This window comes from Diabrotica virgifera, chromosome 9 (genome assembly GCF_917563875.1).
Source record: "Diabrotica virgifera virgifera chromosome 9, PGI_DIABVI_V3a".
Classification (NCBI taxonomy): Eukaryota; Metazoa; Arthropoda; class Insecta; order Coleoptera; family Chrysomelidae; genus Diabrotica; species Diabrotica virgifera.
In genome coordinates this window covers 62,416,693-62,440,289 of record NC_065451.1, presented here as the reverse complement: position 1 = coordinate 62,440,289, position 23,597 = coordinate 62,416,693, and the positions used below count along the sequence as shown (strand labels likewise).

Below are 23,597 nucleotides of genomic sequence, written 5' to 3'. Positions count from 1 at the left end.
TAGGAAATGGTTGAATGCTCGAATATATTAATTTTACAAAGTTAAAGGCAGATATCGAGCACTGAATTTATTTAATCTTGCCCAAGTATACTTTCGATACCTAGAGCATCTTCAGGGGCATCTGAAATAAGTAAATAAAAATGCCATTGTAAAGTAAGAAAAAGTTAGAAACTTCGACAAAAAATCGAAGATGAAGAGTTCAATAACGTTTTAGACTTACTTCGTCAATAAAATGAAGGTATCCTCGAATGTCATTTATTTTGAAAAATAGTTTTGTGGCAACTTAAATTAACATATAACTACGAATACACTTAACAAAGGACAAATAGATAAAATTTGAGTGCCGGGTATCTCTAATGTTCTACATTGTTAAAAGATGGAAGTAGAATGAAGTATTACCTATTTGACGGAAATGATCGAGTGATGACTGACAGATGACAACTTGGTAGTAGAACCTTAAAACCTTTGAGATACCCGGCACTCAAATTCTATCTGTTTGTCCTATGTTAAGTGTATTCGTAGTTATACGTTAATTTAAGGTGCCACAAAACTATTTTTCAAAATAAATGACATTCGAGGATACCTTCATTTTATTGACGAAGTAAGTCTAAAACGTTATTGAACTTTTTTTATCACATCATCTTCGATTTTTTGTCGAAGTTTCTAACTTTTTCTTGCTTTACAATGGCGTTTTTCTTTACTTATTTCAGATGCCCCTAAAGATGCTCTAGATATAAACCGGGAGATATTAACAGAAGTTCAACCACGATTTTCTAAGTCCTGCCCTTTGCAATACTGGAAGGTTAGAGAAGGTACTTACAATTTGTGGAAAAATCCACGGGTTTCCTGTGACATTTTCCTGTGAAAATTAGATTTTCCATGCATAAAAAAATTGGGAGTTGCGATGAATTTTTAAGTCCTGCCATATCCATAGAATAACAGGATACTATCTATTTTATGAAGAAAATTTTTTGGGCAGGACGGTCGCAAAAGGACTAAGGGAGTATACATATATACAAACATGTAATGAAAATAATGAAATTTTCATGATTTTCTAAGTCCTGCCAACTTAATAAATTAATTATATTTATTTCAAAATGACCAAAAAAAATATTGGCATGACGTCACCTAATGTTTAACTGCACTTGTTTCTTGGAAAATTTTGTATAAAATTTTCACTCTGGTTCCGTGATTTTCTAAGTCATAAAATAAATTTTGTTACAAAATAAATAATTTCAGTATACATTATGCAAAATGGCAGGATGTTTAGTTACACCTTTTTTACTATATATAGTTAAAAAATTTGTAAGAAAATTCGTGGAAAATTACACGATTTTCTAAGTCATGCCATTTCGCACATATCTCAAGAAGGTTAATATAAATCTATTTTCAAAGGGGCAGGATGGTTGTATAGTTATTTCGTATAAAAACATTAAATTATCTGTCTGTAAAATTATTTCAGGGTGTTATACAAACATATTCATATCATCACATTTTTCTTGAGTCATACCATGTCGAGTATGCTTAAAAAACACTAATTTAAAACCGTTTACAACTTTACAAATGTCATCAGACCATCTGGTTGGCGGACGACCTCTACTTCGATATGCTTCGTCTAGAAGAAGCATATCGAAGTCTTGTAATTAGTTTCTTTAAAATAGCTGCAGAACGATTTTATTTGGAAAAACGAAAACTGGTACACTTATTTATCTTCCAGAGGTCAATTGTCAAATGTCAATTATCAATTGTCAATTTTTAGTACCGGTCATAGGGGTCCGTTTGGGTACGGAAACAGATATATTATCGAATAACTTTTCTGTCTAACTTTTAAGCATCTCTGACACTGGATTATTGAATTCTGGGATAGTTTTGTACTAAAAGGTACTTTTCCTTTAACTCAGAAGAATACGCAGTGTTCTAGAAAAATTGATGTGAAAAATTTTTCGTTTTTTGGTTTTTTGAGTTTAAAAGAATTTAGAAAAATTCTATTTAGAAAAACGAAAACTGCTACGTTTATTTCTCTTCCAGAGATGAATCGATTTTATCAATTGTGAATTTCTAGTACTGGTCAGTGGTCATAGGCCTCCGTCTATTTAAAAGTACGCCCACCAATGAAACGAGTGTGATTCATGTGCCTGAAACTTTTTTATCTTCGAGAGGCCCCACACCAAAGAAACATGAAACATAAAACATGAAACGTAAAACACGTTTCATGAAAATAAAACACAGCTAACCAAATAGAAGTCCGCACACACAAGAAGCGAGTGTGATTCATGCACATAAAACATTTTTATCTTGGTGAAATCTGTTTCAGGAAAGAGATCCTGTTGTATTTTTCGGTTTCAGTTTCATTGTTTTAGACAGTTAATTACGTGCATAATATGAATTCCGACCAAGAATTTAATATTGCATTGGTTTCTGCTGTAAAGTAGAACGAAGAGTTGTACAATTATAACCTGGAGAGGTACTCGAATAGGTAATGATAAGAAAATATCAGTTTTTTTAAACCAGGACCCACAATAAAACAATGTAGATGTTTGAATACTCAGTCTATAAAATGATTTAAATTTGGGAAGATGATTACTTAGTTCGTTTGCAACCAAATACGTACTATGGTTATGATGTTGGGCAGTAGTAAAAAGTTGCCACAAGAGAAACAACCTCGTCATCAGTACTTTCCATTGTTGGCTATACAAATTTTCATTTTGTTTCTTTGATTAGTATTTAATATGAAACGGTTTCGTCCTTCACAATTCATTTTGTTTCATGTTTTACGTTTTATGTTTTTATTTCACGTTTCTTTGATCTGCGGCCTCCCTTAGACAGTAATAAAGGTTTGCCATGACAGCAACGACCTCGTCATAACTTTCCATTGTCTACTATACAAATTTTATTTTTGTTTCTTCGATTAGTATATCACATGAAATCAAATGTTTTTTCACAATTTATTTGTTTCTTATTTCAAGTTTCATGTTTCACGTCTCATGTTTCACGTTTTATGTTATTTTAATCTGCCTTAGGAAGCATTTTCAGATTAGGTGAATTGTGTTAAATTGCCTTAAAATTATCTGAGGAATCTCCGGTCGTCATTTGTTAGAGTTTCTGGACACCCTGTATGTTGTTAGTGGTAGATATTATCCTGATATTGTAGATATTATCCTGATATTGTTTCCTATATTTGATAGCAAAATGTACTAACACTAACAACACCAGAATAAATCGATTTTTAAATACAGCATCTATCTACTTGCAACTTTTTGCATTGTGTTCAGGATAACATCAGGAAAAGGTGTATAATATAAAAATGGGTGGAAATTGTATTTTAGTGCATAATATGCATCCAAAAGTGCATAAACCTGTCAAAATCAGTGTATGAAGGGCAAAATTTTGTTATTTGGGAGGTTTATGGAGTTACGAATACGCAAGCAGAACCGACCTCAGAATCATCTAGTGCCCAGAGTTGCTGCTAAGGCACGTCATCTGGAATTTCGTGGGATATCGGCAATAAATTTAAAAAAACAGAATAGTCGATGGTTTTTGGGATGGCCGAACACGAATATGACATTACAGCCGACCCTCGGAGCACCTGGCGCCCAGGGTGACTGATCTCGAATTTAAGAGAGTTTTTCGGGGTCGATTCTGATGGCGTATTCAGTTCAGCAACCACAAAACTCTTCGAGTAATCTACTTGCATCACTTTAGTATCTGAAAGTCTCGAAATTTAAGAATACGGCGTGTATATCAGTCACCTCGAGCACTAGGTAAAGATCTGTTCTAATGTGACATTCTTGTTCAGAAACCCCAAAAACCACCTGAATAATCTGTCTGTATCAATTTACTGCCGAAATTAATATATAAATATGGTATAGAAAATGCTTAGCAAATAAAAAGGTACCATTAAATATCATTTCATTATAATACTAAAATACAGGGTGTCCCATTTAAGAAAACTCAGAAAATAGTCATTCCGAGTTTCAAGTTTCAACCAACCCCGTATACTAAAATTAAACATTTTGGTATACTATTATTAACTGACAATAGTAGACTATATTAAAAATCGTTTAAACATAAATTAATAGAAGTTTGGATATCAAATCACTAACAATATGTATAGGGTGTGAATGTTCCTACAAAATTAAAAAAAAAACGTAATTATATTTTAAACTACCTCGTATAATATTTCGAAACACTATATTTTATTAAAGAGAACATCGAGTAGAATCCAAAAATTTAAAAATATACGGGGTATTCCATTTAAAAAAACATAAATTTTTCTCAACCTGTGAAAACGGGTAGCCCTGTATATTAGAAAATACTGTTAAATTATAGTCCTATCTGTGGCACATGTTTTACCTAAATAAGTTTTTTCGTATATCTTACGACAAACGAGTAATTGGACTAGCCCACACTAATGCCCCACCCTGTATACAAAATAACCATAAAACCATCCTGCCTCTTTGTATATAGACTCATATTAAGATTCTTGAAACATGTGCAAAATGGCATGACTTAGAAAATCGTTGACTTTTTCACGAATTTTCTTACAAATCTAGGACTCCTGCCGTCTTACAAGAACCGTTTAACCTTCCTGCCGAGTACCGAAAAGGTATTGATTGTATTTGAGTATTATAACTTTTTAAAGGCAGGACTTAGAAAATCACGGAATCAGGTTGAAAATTTTCCGCAGAATTTTCCAAGGGACAAGAATACTTAAACATTAGGAGACGTCATGCCAATATTTTTTTTGATCATTTTGAAATAAATATGTTTAGTTTATTAAGTTGGCAGGACTTAGAAAATCATGAAAATTTCATTATTTTCCTTACATGTTTGTATACATATATACTCCTTTACCCCGTTTGCAACCCTCCTGCCCAAAAAATTTTCTTCATAAAATCGATAGTATCCTGTCTATCTACGGATATGGCAGGACTTAGAAATTCATCGCAAAACCCTATTTTTATTTTTTGGGAAAATCTAATTTTTACAGGAAAATGTCACAGGAAATTTGTGGATGTTTCCACAGATTGTAAGTACATCGTCTACCATTCCAGTATTGCCAAAGGCAGGACTTAGAAAATCGTGGCTGAACTTCTGTATAATATCTCCCAGTCTAATAGCGAAAGTATACTTGGGCAAGATTAAATAAATTTAGTGCTCGATATCTGCCTTTAGCTTTGTAAAAAATATATTAGATTGTAGATGCTTGTTAATTATTTTTACCTTCCGTTTTTAATTAGCTTGTTGCTCATTTCATCTGGGCCAAGTGTTTTGTTTCTGTTTTATTTTTTAATGATGTATAATAATTAGTCATATCGCTGGTACCTATGATTAATGTGATTCCTAATACATTTTCAGTGAAAATAATAAATAACTCTTTGATAAATGTTGGCGATACAATTTTGTTTTATATGTGTGTCCGCGAAGATTATAACTCCCAAAATATTTATGACGAAAAGATTTAGTTCTTAATAAATGCCGACGAAAACAATTATTTCCCTTTTTGTTCTCGCGAAAGAAAAATTCCTGGAAGATTTACAGCGAAAGAATCATTTTTCTATAAGTGACTACAAAAAAACATCATTTTGTTAATATACCGGCGAATAATATAATTTCCAAAAGGTTGTGGGAAAAACAATTATTTCTTTACAGATATCGGCGAAAAATTTATTGATATTTACGTGCCAAGAAGATTATAAATTTAAAAATATTTGTGACGAAAACAATTATTTTTATACCAGGAACAACAAAAAATAATTATTTTTATCTGTACATCCACGAAGAACATAACTCCCAAAATATTTGTGACGAAAACATCTAGTTCTTAACCTTCCGATGATCAACCTTTTTTTGTTACACGGATGACCAAGGGTGGGAAAAATGACCCCAGGTCAAAAATGTCAAAAATGACAATTAACGAAAAAATAAAGTGTTTTTTTTTTACTTTTCAATTTTTTTTTGGCATGAACTTTATGTCATTCAGCCAGTAACAACATGAGTATTAGTGTCATGTGTAGTGTGTATGTTGAGTAAGTGTCTTGTTACTTTGCAAAGTCGACGTCATTAGCGTAAAACTACTTGTAATTACACATAATAGACGCTATTTTACTAAACATCAACTTCAGAATATATTTTTTATTCGTAAAATATAGGGAATTTTTTTTATTTCAAAATATGGGGATATCGAGAATGATATTAAAGTCAAATAAAAAAATAATGAGTTAAAAATTAAAAATACTTTTGAATTTATTAAAGAAAAACATACGCTGGGGTCACAATTTCCCCCGCTTGGTCATCCGAAGGTATAGATGACGACGAATATATGTAATTATTTAAGTTTCTGTTTTTGGCGAAAAAAATAACTCCTTGAAGATTTACATTAAAAATATTTAATTTTCAGATATTATAATACTCGTATATTATGATTACATTCAGATACAGATCTGATGATCTATTCGAAAAGTTACATCGATTGGTGATAAGTTGTTTCTGATGCGAATTGACAAGTTACATTTCCGTACGATGCCAAAGATTCTTTGGAAAGGAAGCAAAATATGTCTTCACGGTCGCTTTAGGATTATTCTTTTCGCCGCACAGTATTAGGATTAATAATCTTCGTAAACATAGAAATAGAAATGATTTTTTTGCTGTCATTCATCTAAGAGTAATTATTTTGGCCAAGATATTTTTAGTATTATTAATTTTCGTGGAAATATAATCAGAAATAATTATTTTTACAGGTAATTATTTTAAACTTTTTCTTTTCACCGCACCGTATTAGAAGTTATGGTCTTCGAGGGTATAGAACAGAAAACATATTTTTAGCTCTCATTCATTCAGAATCATACTTTTCACCGCACATTATTAGGAGTTATAATCTTCATGTACACAGAATTAGAAATAATTTTTTTCAATGTTATTCATCGAAAAATAATTATTATTTTCAACGAGAACTTTTTAGCAATTATAATTTTCGTGTACCCACAAACAGAAATTATGTTTTTTGCTGATACTGCTCACAAAATAATTTGTTTCACTATCATATAATCGAAAATAATATTTTTCGCGATGTTTATTGAAAGTTATACTCTTCGCCGCATTTTTCAGAGTTATAATTTTCGTAGGCGGCGCGGCGGTGATATTATGTTGCCCACATTTCATTATGTCTCACGTCTTCCTTTGTCGTGTTCATTCCCTTCAGGAGGACTTTCTTTACATCAATATAGTTCTGTGAACTTTGTTTTCCATGATCCATTATCAATTTTAATAACTTATGGTTCTGTCCTCTTCTAGGCCCTTTAACAACACATCCATCCACTCTTTTTTACAACATTGGTCTACTTCTTTGTTTTTTTATTTGTATATATTTCGATGAGGTTCCTCTTTAGTTACTATCCATTTGTTTTGACTTGGTTTTTCTGTTTAATTTTGACTTTGCATTCTGTATCGAAACATTGTTTCCTTTTTTTTTTCATCCGTACCTCTCCAGATGAATTCAAAATGGATTCTTTTATTTTTTTCCATATTTTTTCTGTATTTTACTTCTGTTAGGTTTTCCTTTAGGGTTGTCTCACATTCTTCCCTTAATTCCTGTACTGGTAACTTTTCCAGGTTTCATCTTCTTGTGTTTTGTCCAGTTCTCTCTCTCTCTCTCTCTCTCTCTCTCTCTCTCTATCTCTCTGTTGTGCTAGGTATCAGTAAGTTGGAGGGTCCGAGAACTCCGAGAAGTTAGCCACATTCGATTTTCATAGAACGTTGAATTGAAGTTTGACAGTGTTGCCAAGTGATTATAATAATGTATATATGTATAATATGTTGCACGCTTCAAATATACAGAAAGAGCTTCGAAAAGTACCTTTTTACATTATTCTATGGATTTTGATATTTTTTAATTTATGTAAAATACGAACGAATAAATATTTGTTGTTTGTTTATTAATTGCAGTTAATTACTAGAAATTTTTTTGTGGCAATTGCCCTGATAGGATCCTGAAGAGATTTGGCAACAGAGTCAGAACGTTTAAATTTGCGTTTGCCAGATTGCACAGATGTTTCGCAGATATACATTTTATGACTTTCTTTTTATTATATTTTATTTCTTTTAATTATTCTATTATTTGGAATGAATGTACCTGAATATTGAAATGCTCTTAGTTACTGAAAAGTGTTCACTTCGTCAATACGCTATTTTTGTGTTTATTTTGTATTTTTTTAAATATTAAAATGCCTACAACTATATTGTATCACGTGAAAGACTTAAGGCCGCGTCCCACCATCAAATAATTTGATCAAACTGGTTTGAGCAAACTGAAAGTGACAGTTAGTGACGTCACATCCTGAGTGTTCATTGTGGATAATAATGAAAAATTTTAATTTTAAATAAAGTACAAACAAGTTAGACAACTCAATACAAAACATTTGATCAAACTAGACTGATAGTGAGAGCACAGATTTTTAGAATTTCAAAAAAACTGCAATTGTGACGTCACTTTGACGTACTTCCGGAGTTTGCTCAAACTGTTTGATCAAATTATTTGATGGTGGGACGCGGTCTTTATAGTCCTTTTATCCATATAAATAGCTACAACTTCCATTTTAGACAAATTATTTTTCCTAATAGTTCTGTGGACTTGTATATCTGTATTTTCAGTTGCATATATTCTGGAGCCTGTTATTATCACAGCTTTTTAATATTTCTGTGGACTTGTATATCTGTGTTTTCAGTTGCATATATTCTGGAGTCTGTTATTATTTACATTATATTTAATATTTCTATCTTTAATCAATATTTAGAGTTTTTTCGATGGCGTTTCGAGTTCAGGTGAAAAGATGACATGTAATAATAAAGATAATCTGTAATAATTATTGTATTGGCGACCTTATTATTTATACAAAGCTTATTTTTATATAAATAATAATAAACTAAAAGTATATACCTAGTAATAAAATCTTAAAACAGCAGAATTTTACTTATTTTACACTTTTTAATTAGAGAAATTTAAAATTTTTTCTCGTTATTTTATCTACATAGTTAATGTTTTCCATGTTAATAAATAAATTAATAAAAATATATCACATGCTCTTTTCCGATTTATCCTAAGAACACATGGCAACACTGTCATGCCTTCATTTACTTATATCTGTAGCTAACTTCTCGGACCCTCCAATTTAATGTTGCCCCAGCCATGTTACCTTATGTTCTTTTCTGTGCTTGAAATTTGTGCTTATTGCTAATAGGTGGCATATTTTCTTCCATTATCGTTTGTCTCGTCCTGAATAGTTTCTTTCCCTGCTACTTCAGTATTTTGATTTTCTTTAGTTTTGCATTAAAGGCAATAACCATTAATAAAATGTCATTTCTAGGTAATCTTTCACATAATTCTTCCAGTTGTTCATATAATTTAATTAATGTTATCATTTTCTTATGCATTATTTTTTGTGGGTTTATACATACATAATATTATAATATGTTTGTAATAGTCATATTTTCCCTTGCTAGTTTTCTCCCGAGTAGTATAGGTATTGTGTAATTTTTCTTTTTAATATTTCCCTTCATATTCATCTTACTTCTTGTAGTGCTAGTATGTCAATTCTGTTTCTTTGCATTTATCTTGTTACCTCTTCAATTTTCCTGGTCTCAAGAATTTTTTAGACCTATTCCTTATCTTTTTGCTATGTTTAATTTATTGTTCTCTTTCAGTGCTAGTTTCTGTTCAGTCTTGCTAGTATGTAGTTTTGTTTAGTTTTGCTTACAGTCTCTTTAATATTTTAATCCGGTGTTTTTGTGGTTTTGATTATTTTTGCTATGTTTTCTCATTTTTTTGGTCACTTTTGTGGCGATCTTTCAGTATATGTTCTTCTTCTAGGTTTTCCTTAAGTATTTTTCTTCGTATGTAGCCTAACAAAGCTTGGCATTAGGTAACCAATCTTGCCGTATCCTTAGATTTAACCGGCCTGACGACACCATTGAGACATTATTTTTCTATAAGTAAATTTAACAATTTCTAACACTTTCCTAACCTTTTCCCTAATCGGCCTGAGGTTGTTAATATTACTGTTAACAAAAATTCTTAGATGTGTCTATACAGATATTTTTAATTATACATCAAAGACTCACCTTTTCCTCTACCAAAACGAGTAGACTGACTATCTAGATTTTCGATTTCACTATTTAGACAAGGCGGAAACGGCGGGTTCGTTGGGAAAAATATTCCCAAGAGATATTTTTGCATAATCACATTTGTGAGACATCCCAGAATAAGGATCAAGAAGTCGCCCACGTGAAAAGTGGGCCAATTTTTTTTTCCAATTTTTTTTAATCAAATTGCAAAAATCAATATTTTTGGCCCGGACTATTTTTTTTTAGATTTTTTGGACCATCCTGGACAAAAAAACTCTCTCATAATTTTTCTCTAAAGTTGATCTTTTTCGAGTTATAAGCAATTTAAAATTTGAAAAACGCGAAAATAGCCATTTTTAAGACCTAATAACTCGGTTAAAAATTATTATTATGAAAGTCAGAAAGTAACTAATTTAAAGTTTAAAGTCGCCGCTACATGATCCTGAAGAAATCTGTGTCAGTAATTTACTACTAAGCTGTTATTTTTAATTAATAAAAAAGAGCGGTTTGATCATATTGACGCCGCTGTAAATGTGAGTGCGAGTAAGATGCACGATTGGACTACTGGAATGGCTTCTCTCTCGCACTCAGAATTTACAGCGGCCGCACACGTGCATGGCGCTTATTATTATTACTTAAAAATAACAGCTTAGTAATAAAATAATGACAAAAATGTCTTCAGTATCTTGTAAGGGTGGCTTTAAACTTTGATTTAGTCGTATATTGACTTTCATAATAATAACTTTTAACCGAGTTATTAAGCCTTGAAAATCGCCATTTTTCGTTTTTTTCAATTTTAAATGACCTTTTTTTTCCAGAATGGTCCAAAAAATTAAAGAAAAAATTGTTCGAGCCAAAAATATTGATTCTTGCAATTTGATTAAAAAAAATTGTTAAAAAAAAATTGGCCCACTTTTCACGTGGGCGACTTCTTGAACCTTATTCTGGGATGTATCACGAATGTGATTATGCAAAAAAATCTGATGGGAATATTTTTCCCTTCGTACCCGCCGTTTTCGCCTTGTCTAATTCTTATTAGACATCCTTCTTGGTACAGAAATGGAAAGTATTTATATTTCAACCGTGGAGATAATGACAGATGATTTGAGGTTAGACTCCTGATTAAGAAAAAAATTGCTGATTTGGTGATGAATTTTTAAAACAGTTACAAGCAGGTTATATAAGATAAGAATAGGAAGAAAATATATATTATAAAAGTACCATTTATTATACAATTATACAAGCATTAACACTCAACAGAAAATAAAATAGGCTATTGCTTATGTTCATATTAATTATGATTATGTTTAAATTAGGTACAGGGTGAATTAGGGTGAGTTCTATGCACTTGTGGTATAAACACGTGTACAGAAAAAATATTCCAGGTTAAATTTACTATCTAAACATCACCTTTTAAATTCAAAAATATTTTTTTACAAAAATATATTAGAAGAAAAAGAAAATAAACATGAAAGAAAGTAATTTTGTTTTTGCGTATTAACTTTCTTCCACGTGGAGTTATGTATACTCCATCTAATTTACTTACAGTTGCACGTCATCCGCGTCATAGCCCGTGACGTCACATGATACCAACACGAAATATTTAGAGGGTGGTTGTGTTCTGTTTTAGAATCACTTTGCTGAGTACACCGACATTACAGCCACAGCCACTAGACATATTATATTATATACGCGTAGAAATAATATTTAAAGATTTCTATTAATGTTAACTTAAAGAAATATATACTTCGTCCAATTTACTTACCGTTGCACGTCATCCGCGCCATAGCCTGTGACACGATACCAACACGAAATATTTAGGCGGTGGGTGTGTTCTTTTTTAGAATCAAAATGATTCTAAAGGGGAACACACCTACCGCCTAGATATTTCGTGTTGGTATCGTGTCACAGGCTATGGCGCGGATGACGTGCAACGGTAAGTAAATTGGACGAGGTATACAATAATATGTTTCATTTAACTTGTATAAATGGATTACAAAGCGTTTTTATGAAGCACATTTGTTCGGAATACACTGTAACTATAATCGAACGAAGGTGATATTTTGGCATAAATTGATAACATTTATTTGACAGCTGCGGTGATGACACTTCATATTTGTTTATGTTCTTAACTGTAAGTTGATTTGTTTCATTATATTTACTGTTTTTTTTTATGTACTTTAACGTAAGATTATAACTTAATTCTTGTTTTCTATTTCTAAAGTTTTTATTTATTTACATTAAATATTAATTTGTTTTGCTGTATGTATAATCCACTTCCGCAAAAATTGTGTGATGTATTTAATTTAAAATGAATTCAAGATTTTTTTGTAATTGGGCAACAATGTCAACTTAGATCTCTAACGTAGATAATGACGTGCAACGGTAAGTAAATTAGACGGACTGTATAGATATTGTTTCAAAGAAAAAACTTCTCTTCGTCTTCTTCAAAATGACGTTTGGTAGAAGTCTTTATGATTTAGAGTTTCCGAAATATGATTTTTCAAAATTCGCCATTTAGGCCACCATTTTCCCTATTATTTCGCAAACATTGTTGAGTAAATCATTTTTACGTAGCTTTAGGTACACGCAATGGTACATTTGGTCTATTGATAATAGGGAAGTGCATATAGATTTTCACTTCGGAAAAAATCAAACAAGATAGAACTTTTTGTAATTTCATTAAGAAATGTTTAATAAACAGCACATCAAAAAGTTCCACTCAAGAAGTGGGTGCTTCATTTTTTATTAAACAAATGAACTACGAAATTAGATGTTTTTTTTTAAATAACACCGAAAATATAAATTTTAGAAAAAAACTGACTTGACCATTGAAAAATTTAGAAAATTAAAAAAAAAATTTTTTTTAAATTAAATCTGTATCTTCTATAATTTTTTATTTACAACGCTAAAGTCACCCTTCTCACAAACATTGGCGCACTGTAAACTAACGTACGGCGAAGTGCAGGGTTGAGTTATTTTTATGTAATTCTTTAACTAATGGATTAAATGAAATTTTACAAATTGAACATGAAAGAAGAATAATTAAGCTATCTTGTGGTTATAATAGATAGAAACAAAATGTATGGGCATAAGTACGGTGTGGGCGGAAATTGAGCCTTACATGAATATTGTTTAAAAATGATTTAAAAATGTGTAACTAATACAAGTTTTCTTATAAAACTCTCAATTTTGCACAACTAACCTTTCAAGCATCTTACTAAATGATGTTTCATTCAAAAAAAATCTCAAAAATTTAATTCAAATGATATGACGTCTCAAAAAATGTAATTTTTGAAATCTTCGTAGTTTTATAGAATTACCACCAATTTAAGACGGTATTACTCAAGTTTGAACAGATCTATTACAATTTTATAAGTGATTTTTTAAAGCTTAGGATGTAGTCTTTAAAATCCACTATAGTATATTAAGTATGGAGAACGGTAAGGGTTTTATACCGATCGAAGACAATTGTTTGGAGGAGGAGCGGAGCGACGACTTCAATTATTGTCTGAGATCGGTTACCCTTAACGTTCGACATGCTTATAACGTTTTTTGCACGATTGATACCATTATAAATTATAAAATTAAACATTTTCTTCATATTGACTAGTTTCATTCATTTTATCAAGATAGATACTTTGGTTGTTAGGTAGTAACTAGGGTGCATAACAACAATGGAGAATTGAGTTTTTATTTAGTTGTCAATAATTTTAAGTACAATTTTGATTATTATAAATTAAAATATGAGCGAAAGTGAATTTGAAGAAATTGAACGGGCTTGGAAAGAAGGGTGTTCCGCAATTATTCCCGAAAAATCCAAAATCCGTTATTAAAATACCTACCAAAGTTTTAAAAAATGGTGCGAAGGCAAGAATTTAAGAATCGAAGAAAAGACTCTATTGGCATATTTCGTTCAAAGACATATGCAGTTGAAAGCTCCTGGAAGCCTCTGGGCAGAATATTCAATGATTAAATCCACCGTTTTACTTTATGATGGCATTGATATTTCCAAGTTTTCAACTTTAATCGCGTATTTGAAGAGATTGGATACTACTAATGTATGCGATTCTGCAGGAGTTTCTGTTAGAAGTGAAACCACAGCCCAAACAAGTGGGATTTCATTAAATAATTTAACAAATTGTACCATAAGTTTCAATATTTATAAATAGTTCGTTAGTTTTTATTATTCTTTTAAAAAATAAATTAAAATTAAGAGATTTTTTAACTCGACGGTAAGTGAATTACTTACCGTCGAGTTGGAGTACTTACCGTCGAGTTGGATTACTTACCGTCGAGTTACTAGTAAATGTCACCTACTGACGTAAAATCTGTCACGGTAAACAGTCAAAAATGATCAATCGTGCAAAAAATTATTTTACTTTAGAAATGAAATAAACTATTAAACTAAGAAAATTAAGAAAGATAACAAAAATGTAATACAAAAACCGAAAATTACCAGCTAAAAAAATGTTTATACAAAGTACTCAAAACTTTTTTCTGTAAAACTTACCTAAAATACATTTAATAATAAGCTTCAACAATAATAAATGTTCAGCAAAAAAAAATTTTTTTAGCTCTTATACAGTATGTCTTCGTAACTTGGAACCTATTGATAAATTTTTTATTATCAGTTTTACGAAAAAAAGTTATTCTTTATAAAATACTTTGCATCGCATATAGTCTAAGATGAAATAATCAAATATTAAATTGAATTAATGCTATACGAGGTATGTCAAAAAATATGAATTTCACTCAAGACTAAAGTACCTTTACATTTTAAAATATCGAAAATTGTTATCAAGAAAAGTTGTTTGGAATTAAAAAATTTGTTTTAGTGTTCAATTACATCCTTCTAATTAAAATATTGTGAATAATAAAGGCACTCAACTCTTAAGAAAAATTCATATTTTTACATACCTCGTATAAAACTAAAAAAATTTGATATCTGATGGTTGTATCTTAGATTTTAGACCAGGGAGAGCATTTTATGAAGAACAACTTTTTTTCGTAAAAGTGTTAATAAAATAGTTATCATAATTGTAATAAAATGATGATGAGTATCCGTAATTTGAGAAAAAATTGAAATTTTTTTTTGATTAGAATGATGTAATTGTATATTTAGACATAGTGTCTAATTTCTAACACCTTTTCATAATAGCATTTTTTGATATTCCGGAATATAAGGGTACTTTACTCTTTAACAAAATTCATATTTTTGACATAACTAGTATAAAATTGAAAAAAATTGATATTTGATGGTTGAGTTTTAGATTTTTGACTATCCAGAGCATTTTATTAAGAATAACTTTTTTTCCTTAAATTGACAATAAAAAAGTTTTCCATGTGGTTCCTAGCTACACAAACACACAAACAATTATTATTGTTTAAACAATTAATAAACAATTAGCGGCCAAATCTGCGAGTAGAACTTTTTACTTTAACATGTATATAAACATTGATGTAAACTAACAAAAGAAGTTTTAGAAAAATATAAGCTTGTTTGAATTTTTCCGAAACAATGCATGTTTTCGTTCTAATTGCACTCCCCTATAAGGTTGTACGACTATTCTTAAGCAAGTTATGGTTTTTCAAAGGTTAACGATTTTTGATATTTTCTACGATTATTTTTTAAGGTTCTCATTATAACTTTGTTCACGTACATTTAGGTATATACATTCTGGAATAAAAGAGAAAGCTTATTTTCTTTTCTTTAAAATGGTGCATTGTTAAAAAAATCTAGGCTTATTTTTAAACAAGATATCCGTAGAATATCTAAGGGTATCCATAATTTGAGAAAAATTTTAATTTTTTTTTCAATTAGGAGAATATAGTTGCATATTAGAACAAAATTTTTGTTTCCAAATAATTTTTATTAATAACACTTTTCGATATTGTGAAATATAAAGGTACATTACTCTTGAGCGAAATTCATATTTTTTAACATACCTCGTATACTATTGATAAAATTTAATATCTGATGATTTTATCTTAGGTTTTAGTCTATGCAGTACATTTTATAATTAATGTTTTTTTTTTCATAAATTTAATAATAAAAAAGTTTTTCATAATGTTCCCACCTAGTGGGATATACATATTGTATATAATAGTATAATATGTCATAGCATATCTTGTTTAAAAATAGTCCTAGAATTTTAAACAATACACCATTTTAAAGTAAAGAGAATAAGCTTTTTATTATTCAGCGATGTATTAAGCTGTACAATAAAAAAGTTATAATGGGAAATGTATAAACATAAACATTTTGTTTATACATTTTTAATTAATTTACTCTTTTGCAGGAGTATTAAGGAATCTTTCTTGTTGGAACTTTTACCACGCTGAGCAGATGAGTTTTGAATTATTTAAAATTCCCTCATCTTAATTTCCTCGGCATCCTGTATGATTTATAATTTTTGAAAATCTCGGGAGGTTGTAACCAAAGAAAGTATTCCACCTGTTGTCAATCTGATGGTATGGGACGATATTTATTGTCGTTTTCTGTGCTACTTCGATTGATAACTTACTTTGTTATAATGGGAAATTTAAAAATAATCGTGAAACATTTTCGTTATGAAATCGTTAAAAGTATAAAATTTTGAAAAATCATATCTTGCTTAAAAATAGTCATACATCATCATCATCATTTGGCTCTACAACTCTATGTGAGTCTTGGCCGCGTTTACTATTTCCCTCCATTGTTGTCGGTCCTGAGCAGCTATTTCCCATTGCTGTACTCCCATTTTGCGTAGATCGCTGGCTACTGCGTCCTTCCATCTCTTTCTTGGGCGACCAACTGACCTTTTTCCATCGGGCCTTTCCCAGAATGTGGCGTTTAGAAGTCTTTCGTCACTTGATCTTAGTACGTGACCCGCCCATCGTATTCTGTTTGATTTAATGTAGCGTACTATGTTTTCATCTCCGTATATTGTCTGGAGTTCATCATTGTGTCTTCTTCTCCATTCTCGTGTTGTCTCTTCTCTGCAAGGCCCATAGATAGTCCGCAGTATCTTTCTTTCAAGTACCAGTAATTTTGTTGTTTCCCGCTGATTCAGAGTCCAGGTTTCGCTTCCGTACGTTATTGTGGGACGAATTATTGTCTTATATACTCTTATTTTTGCTGGTCTTGAGAGTATTTTTGATTTAAGTAGGGTCCTTAACGAGTAATATGCCCTGTTTCCTGCAATAATCCTGGCTGCCACGTCCTTTTCATAGTTATTTTCAGATGTTATGATCGCTCCCAAGAACTTAAATTCTTTGACGACTTCAAAATTGTATTCATTAATTGTTACGTTTTGTCTAACCCTTGGTCTTGGGTTCTTCGTAACCACCATGTGCTTGGTCTTGTCCTCGTTGACCTTAAGACCAACTTCCTTGGCTCCGTTCTCGAATAGGGTGAAAACTTCTTTTGCATCTCTGGTGGATTGTGCAATTGTGTCCACGTCATCCGCAAAGGCTAATAGTATTTTTGATCCTTGGGCGGCAAATCCGTTTGTCAGTTGTGGCTGAGCTTTCCTTACTGCATGTTCCAGTGCGAAGCTAAACAGCAGGGGGGCGAGAGGATCTCCTTGTCTAAGTCCTGTGTCAATGAGGAATTCCTCCGACGTGTTGCTGCCAACTCTGATTCGTGCGGAAGCGTACTCCGTGCTCACCTTTGCTAATCGTACCAGTTTTCCAGGTACTCCCATTTCTACCATAGTCTCCCACAATGCTTCTCTGCTAACAGAATCGTAAGCTTGTTTGAAGTCCACGAAGATTTGGTGTACATCGCGGTTGAATTCCCAGTTTTTTTCCAACACCTGGCGTAGGACGAAGATCTGGTCTATAGTCGACCTTCCCGGTCTGAATCCACTTTGGTAGTCGCCTATTATTTCCTCTGCGTATGGAGTTAATCTTCTAAACAGTATTATGGATATAATCTTGTATGTTGTATTAATTAACGATATTCCTCTATAGTTCCGACATATTTGTTTGTCTCCCTTCTTGTGAATAGGTATTATATGGCTTTCATGCCAGTGTTTCGGTATTTCTTCTCTTTCCCAGACTTCTCTTATAAGATAATATATCTCAAGATGTAGTTTGTCTCCCCCTTTTTTTGGTAGTTCCGCCTGTATGCCGTCTGGGCCTGGGGCTTTATGGTTTTTTAGGGACGAAATTGCGGACTTTACTTCAGCTAGTGTGGGCCCTGGTATTTCAGGTTTAGCTAACTGGTACTGTCTTTGTTGCCCTGTCGTTATGGGGTTTTCTGTATTTAAGAGTTGCTCAAAATACTTTCTCCATTGGCGGCTTATCTCTTCGTCGTCAGTGAGCAATTGTCCTGCATCGTCTTTTATAAATCTTGGGCTGTTGATCGTGTTGCCCGTCATTGTTTTTATGTCCCTATAAAACTGTCTAGACTGACCGGTTCTATGTTCCTCCTCGAGTTGCTGTATTCGTGCTTCTAGGTACTGTTTCTTTTTTCTTCTCAAAAGTCTTCTCGTTTGAGTCCTTACTCTGTTGTAGTCTTCCCTGTTCTCTTCTGTAGGTCGCGTTAGTAGCTCCAGCCTCTTGATTGCTTTCTGCTGTAAGCTTTGTTCGCACTCCTGGTCAAACCACTGGTTTTTCTTCTTGTTATTCTTTTGTTTCCCTATCGTTTCCGCTGCGGCGCTTTCTATAGCGTTTGTTATATTTTGCAATTTCTGGTCTATGGTCAATTCTGGTGTTGATGTCTCTTCTTCTTCCATTGTCTGCAATTTATTTTGGATCAGTGACTGATATTGACGTTCATTATCAGGTAGATCGAGCCTTGAAATGTCCTATCTGTTTCCTTGTTGGCGTTGCTTTGGATGTCTCGTGTTTAGCCTTGTTCTCATTTTTATTCTGACCAGGAAGTGGTCAGAGTCACTTTCTGCTCCCCTTAAACTGTGTGCGCCGATGATATTGCTAGAGTGTCTTCCGTCGATAAGCACGTGGTCTATCTGGTTTCGTGTGATTCCGTCATTTGACACCCAGGTTACTTTATGTATATTTTTCCTTTGGAACTGTGTAGTTTTCACTACCATATTGTTGGCTACAGCGAACTCTGCCAATCTTGATCCGTTATCATTGGTGTTATCGTGTAAGCTATGTGTACCGATCACCGCTCTAAGATGGTCCTCTTTACCTAGTTTGGCATTGAAGTCTCCCAGTATGATTTTGACGTCGTGTCTGGGTGCCATTCTGTACTGTTGTTCTAGAATTTCATAAAATTCCTCCTTGTCGTCTTCATTTGCTTCTTCAGTTGGTGCGTGGGTTGAGAAGTCATACTAAAAATAGTCATACAACCTTCTACAATAGACCACTTTAAAGGAAATTGACTTCTCTTCCTACCAAATGTTCCATTGCATTTAATACTGCGTAGAAAAAAGGTTACAGAACAATGTATGCGAAATAATAGATAATGAAATAGAGAAAATGACCCAAAAATGCTGTGAGTGACAAATTTTGAAAAATCATATTTTGGAAACTCTAAATGCTAGTGACTTCTACAAAACATCATTTTAAAGAGGAAGGATGGTGGATTTTTTTCTGTGAAGCAATACTTATGTACCTACATCCGTGGAAAAAAGTTATGGGGCAAAAAACAAAATTGCTTTATATCGTGTTTTTTTTTTGCTTTTTTTGAATACATTTTTGTAAAAAAATGTTTTTGACTTCAAAAATTTGATTGTTCGATAGCAAATTTAATCTGTAGCAATTTTTCTTTAGACGGGTTTGTACCAAAAGTGCATAGAACTCACTCTAATGCACCCTGTGTCTAGGGACTAATTCACCCCTTTCTCAAAAACTTACCCCTTTAAGTAGCACTCCGCAGTTTTTTCATATGTAGAGGTCCATTAGTTCTCTAGAGTTTTGGGTCTGCATTAGCTTTGGTTGCTAATTTTTCTTTATTATCTGCGTTTCGGAATAGTATTTCAATGTGGAATTTTTTGGTTTTCTTCGACTTGTCTTCTTTTTAGTTCAGAATTTCATTCTGATTTAAGGCTATGGGTACATAATTCGCAAATATTTTACGTGTATCCCTACTTTATCTGCCTTTACACGGCAAATTACGTGTAGTAAAATTCACACTGGTATGTAAACATTACTAGAATGTCATTCTACTTGAAAATGTCATCATTGATTTAAAGAGATGGCTTTTGAATGTTTTTGGATAACTGTTATTTTTATAATTGCAAATTATTAATTCAGTTAAAAAATGTGATAATTTTTTCACTAACTATGTATTCAGTGATTGTAATAATTTATTTGTACAACAAAAACTAATACTCAATCGAGAAAAGAGGAAAAGTGTTAAAGTGATTTTTTAATAATATATTGTTATGGAACGCTTACAATTTTGAACATCTTTAACAACAAAATACTTGGATCACAGAATATATTATTATCCTGATTTATTCTCTGCTTGGATCTTCCACAAATAATGCACAATAAATAACTTTTTATTAAGTTCACGTATTAAATCAATTATTTATCAAATACACTATATATCAATAATATTTAATCAATAACTTAAAATATTCCCGATGCAATGTCAAATATTTAAAATTGTCACTGATTGTCAGTGTCTGACTGACAATATATGCTGACAATATTATATTCGGCTGAGTGCGTTGTAAGACAGAGATAGATTTGGAACATATTACCACGGCATTGTGTTCATTTTTTTCGAATCCTGAAAAAACCAATAAATATTTTTGAAAAATTTAAACGCAGAATGAAAGACTAAATTATTACCGAGGGCCGAAAGTCCCTCAGAATAAATAAAAATTTTATTTTGAATGAGATATTTGAAATTAAAAATCACACTAAATTTTTTCTTTGTTTTTCACCCCTGTAACTTATTAAAATAAACATTATAGAAGTTCTCAGGGACTTTCGGCCCTCGCTAATAACGTAATCTTTCATTCTGCGTTTAAATTTTTCAAAAATACTTATTAGTTTTCTCAGGATTCGAAAAAAATGAGTCCCCATTTGAATAGCATTGCAGCCTAAAATACGTACCGATCCTCTTAATTCTCACTTGATCACTGAATTCATGCCACATATTACTTAGCACTTTGCAATGAAATAGGATGTTATGTTCATCATTTGGAATGGGATGTGTACGGCAGTCTCTTCTACCATTTCATAATTTCTGCACCAAGGTTCAATCACCTTACGTAGTTTGTATAAGTGTTTTCTTAAACGACAATGTCCAGTCACTATTTCGGTGACCGTTTTAATCTCCGGTTCATCAAATTGTCCGAGTTTTTTAATTTAGTCTGGATTAGCCTTCGAGTGGTTCTCTATTGGTTTTGATGATTCCTTATCAGCCACTACCTAACCTCGTTTTATTGTAACACCTTTAGTGATGCTACAGAATGGTAGCTACCGAATGACATTGGACCTACAAAGGTTTCTCTCTAGCCTTGTTTTGCCAACAAATGGTCCATTTGGTTTCTCCATTTGCGATTCATGCAATGTCCAATATGCAATGCCCAATTCGCCCATTTTTCACCTCCACTTCCAACTTGTGATGATTGTTTCCATTATTTTTCTCTTCAGATCAGATTATGCCTTATTGGCAGAGATCGCCATGTAACATACATGATCGCCTTAGGTAAATGAATTTATAATAAAATGCATTTAATTTTACTACATTACTATATTGATTTGTTTATAGTATCACACAGTAAACGAAACATAAATATAAAATAAATCAAATAACTGACCACTTTGGATCAGTACATTCATAACTGTCTCAAATATACAATGACCCTCATATCTTAGTACATTCTTTTTACATGTTAGATATACAAATCAATTCATAATTTCACGTCATTATTCCAGATCAAGTTTAACTCACGTTAATTATATATTTAGGTATTTAATTTATAGGCATGGATCCCGTGTACCAAAAAAAGTTGATTAATAGCAAGCTGAAAATTTGTTAATAGCTTAACGGTGTCTAGTCAAACAAACATTGATGTATGGGAACACTGGAACAGGGGAAGTGTGGAACGTGTCATCCTGACAAGTTTATGATTGTGAAAACTAGCTATATGTTTTTAAGTTTATTCAAGAGCAAACTTTATATTATAATATATAAAAAAATGTTTGTTTGACAAATATGTTGGGCATTTTAATAAGTCCGACACGTAGAATATGTCAAATGACAGGAGTTGTATTGGTGGTAAATAGCAGTCTGATTTTTGTACGAGAGTTTAATGAAAGGGTAACAAATCAGTTGGAACTTCTGTCCGACAAAATACATGGGACGTTTTCGTAGTCTCATGTTCAAAACCTGAAATCTGTTCCACAATTAAAACTTTCCCTATTCCAGTGTTCCCGTATATCAAAGTTTGTCCGAATAGACAGAGTTAAGCTATTAATAAATTTTCAGCTTGTTATTAATAAACTTTTTTTGTACTCGGTATCCAGGCCTATTATATTAGGTACGAGTTACTTATATTAAAACTTGTTGTAAAACTTATTGTATGTTGTAATACTTATTGTAAAATTTTTTGTTTTTAAAAATTAAGTCTTAACTACCTTACTACAGATCGTCAATATAATTTTTCTCTTAGTAATACCTTTCAACCAGTTCTCATAATAATTAAAGTAGTAATGATATGTTTTTACCTTTTAGGTCGACATCCAGCCAAAGGTCTCTGGGGAATGAAGCACACGAGGAAACCAGTAGACTACTTAGTATCTCAGGCAAAAAATCTTCCTCCCGATGTCATTCTCCCTATAATCGATTTCAAAGTCACCCAAGACGGCGTCAGCTATGTTGAGTCCGCAAATAAAAAAGTAGAATCAGAGCCAGTGAAGTTTGCTGTGGACAAAATATCGTACGGTGTGCAGGATTTGGTATACACTAGAGTTTTTAGTATGATTGTAGTTACAGATGACACCCTCGACAACGGTATCCCTTTTGTTTGTCATAGTTTCGTTTGTGAATCTAGGGACCAAGCTAGAAGGATCACCTACGCTTTAGCAGCAGCTTTTCAAGATTATGGTAGGAAGGTTAAGTCCGAGAATGGGGAAAGGACTGTTAAAAAGTTTGCTATCGATTTACGAACGCCAGAAGAGCAGGCTGCTGCTTCGGATGGAGAAACTGACGCTTAGATATTTCCTAATTTGTTTTATGACAAAGCTGTTTTTGATATTTTTAGAACTTAATGTTTTCCTTATTTCAAATATTAAATATTGTTTAGGAATTGGGATTTTATTTCAAATCCCTCCCCTCTCGTATCTTTTGAACGGTTAGGTATATTTATAATATTGGTAGGGGAGCAAAGTATGCTAAATGTGCAGTCACTTGAGCGCTTTGGGGACCTATTGGGTTGTGAAGAGTAATTCCTAAAACCAAAAAAAGTTAAGTAAAGTTTTCCATTTTAGTGAGTACTTTCCATTTTTAATTTAATTTTCCATTTCCAACAGCCGCTTTTTTAGATTATAGCGCCATCTATCCA

General features: G+C 32.1%; 1 protein-coding gene across 1 annotated transcript in view; it reads left to right on the top strand.

Moving 5' to 3' along the window:
• LOC114325181 (uncharacterized) overlaps positions 1-23,342 on the top strand; it is a 35,233-nt gene extending 11,891 nt beyond the window's left edge. The window contains exon 2 of the mRNA XM_028273173.2: positions 22,769-23,342. Coding sequence (XP_028128974.1) covers positions 22,769-23,250 — 482 coding nt within the window. The 3' untranslated portion in view covers positions 23,251-23,342. The remainder of the gene's footprint in view (positions 1-22,768) is intronic.
• The last annotated feature ends 255 nt before the right edge of the window (positions 23,343-23,597 follow it).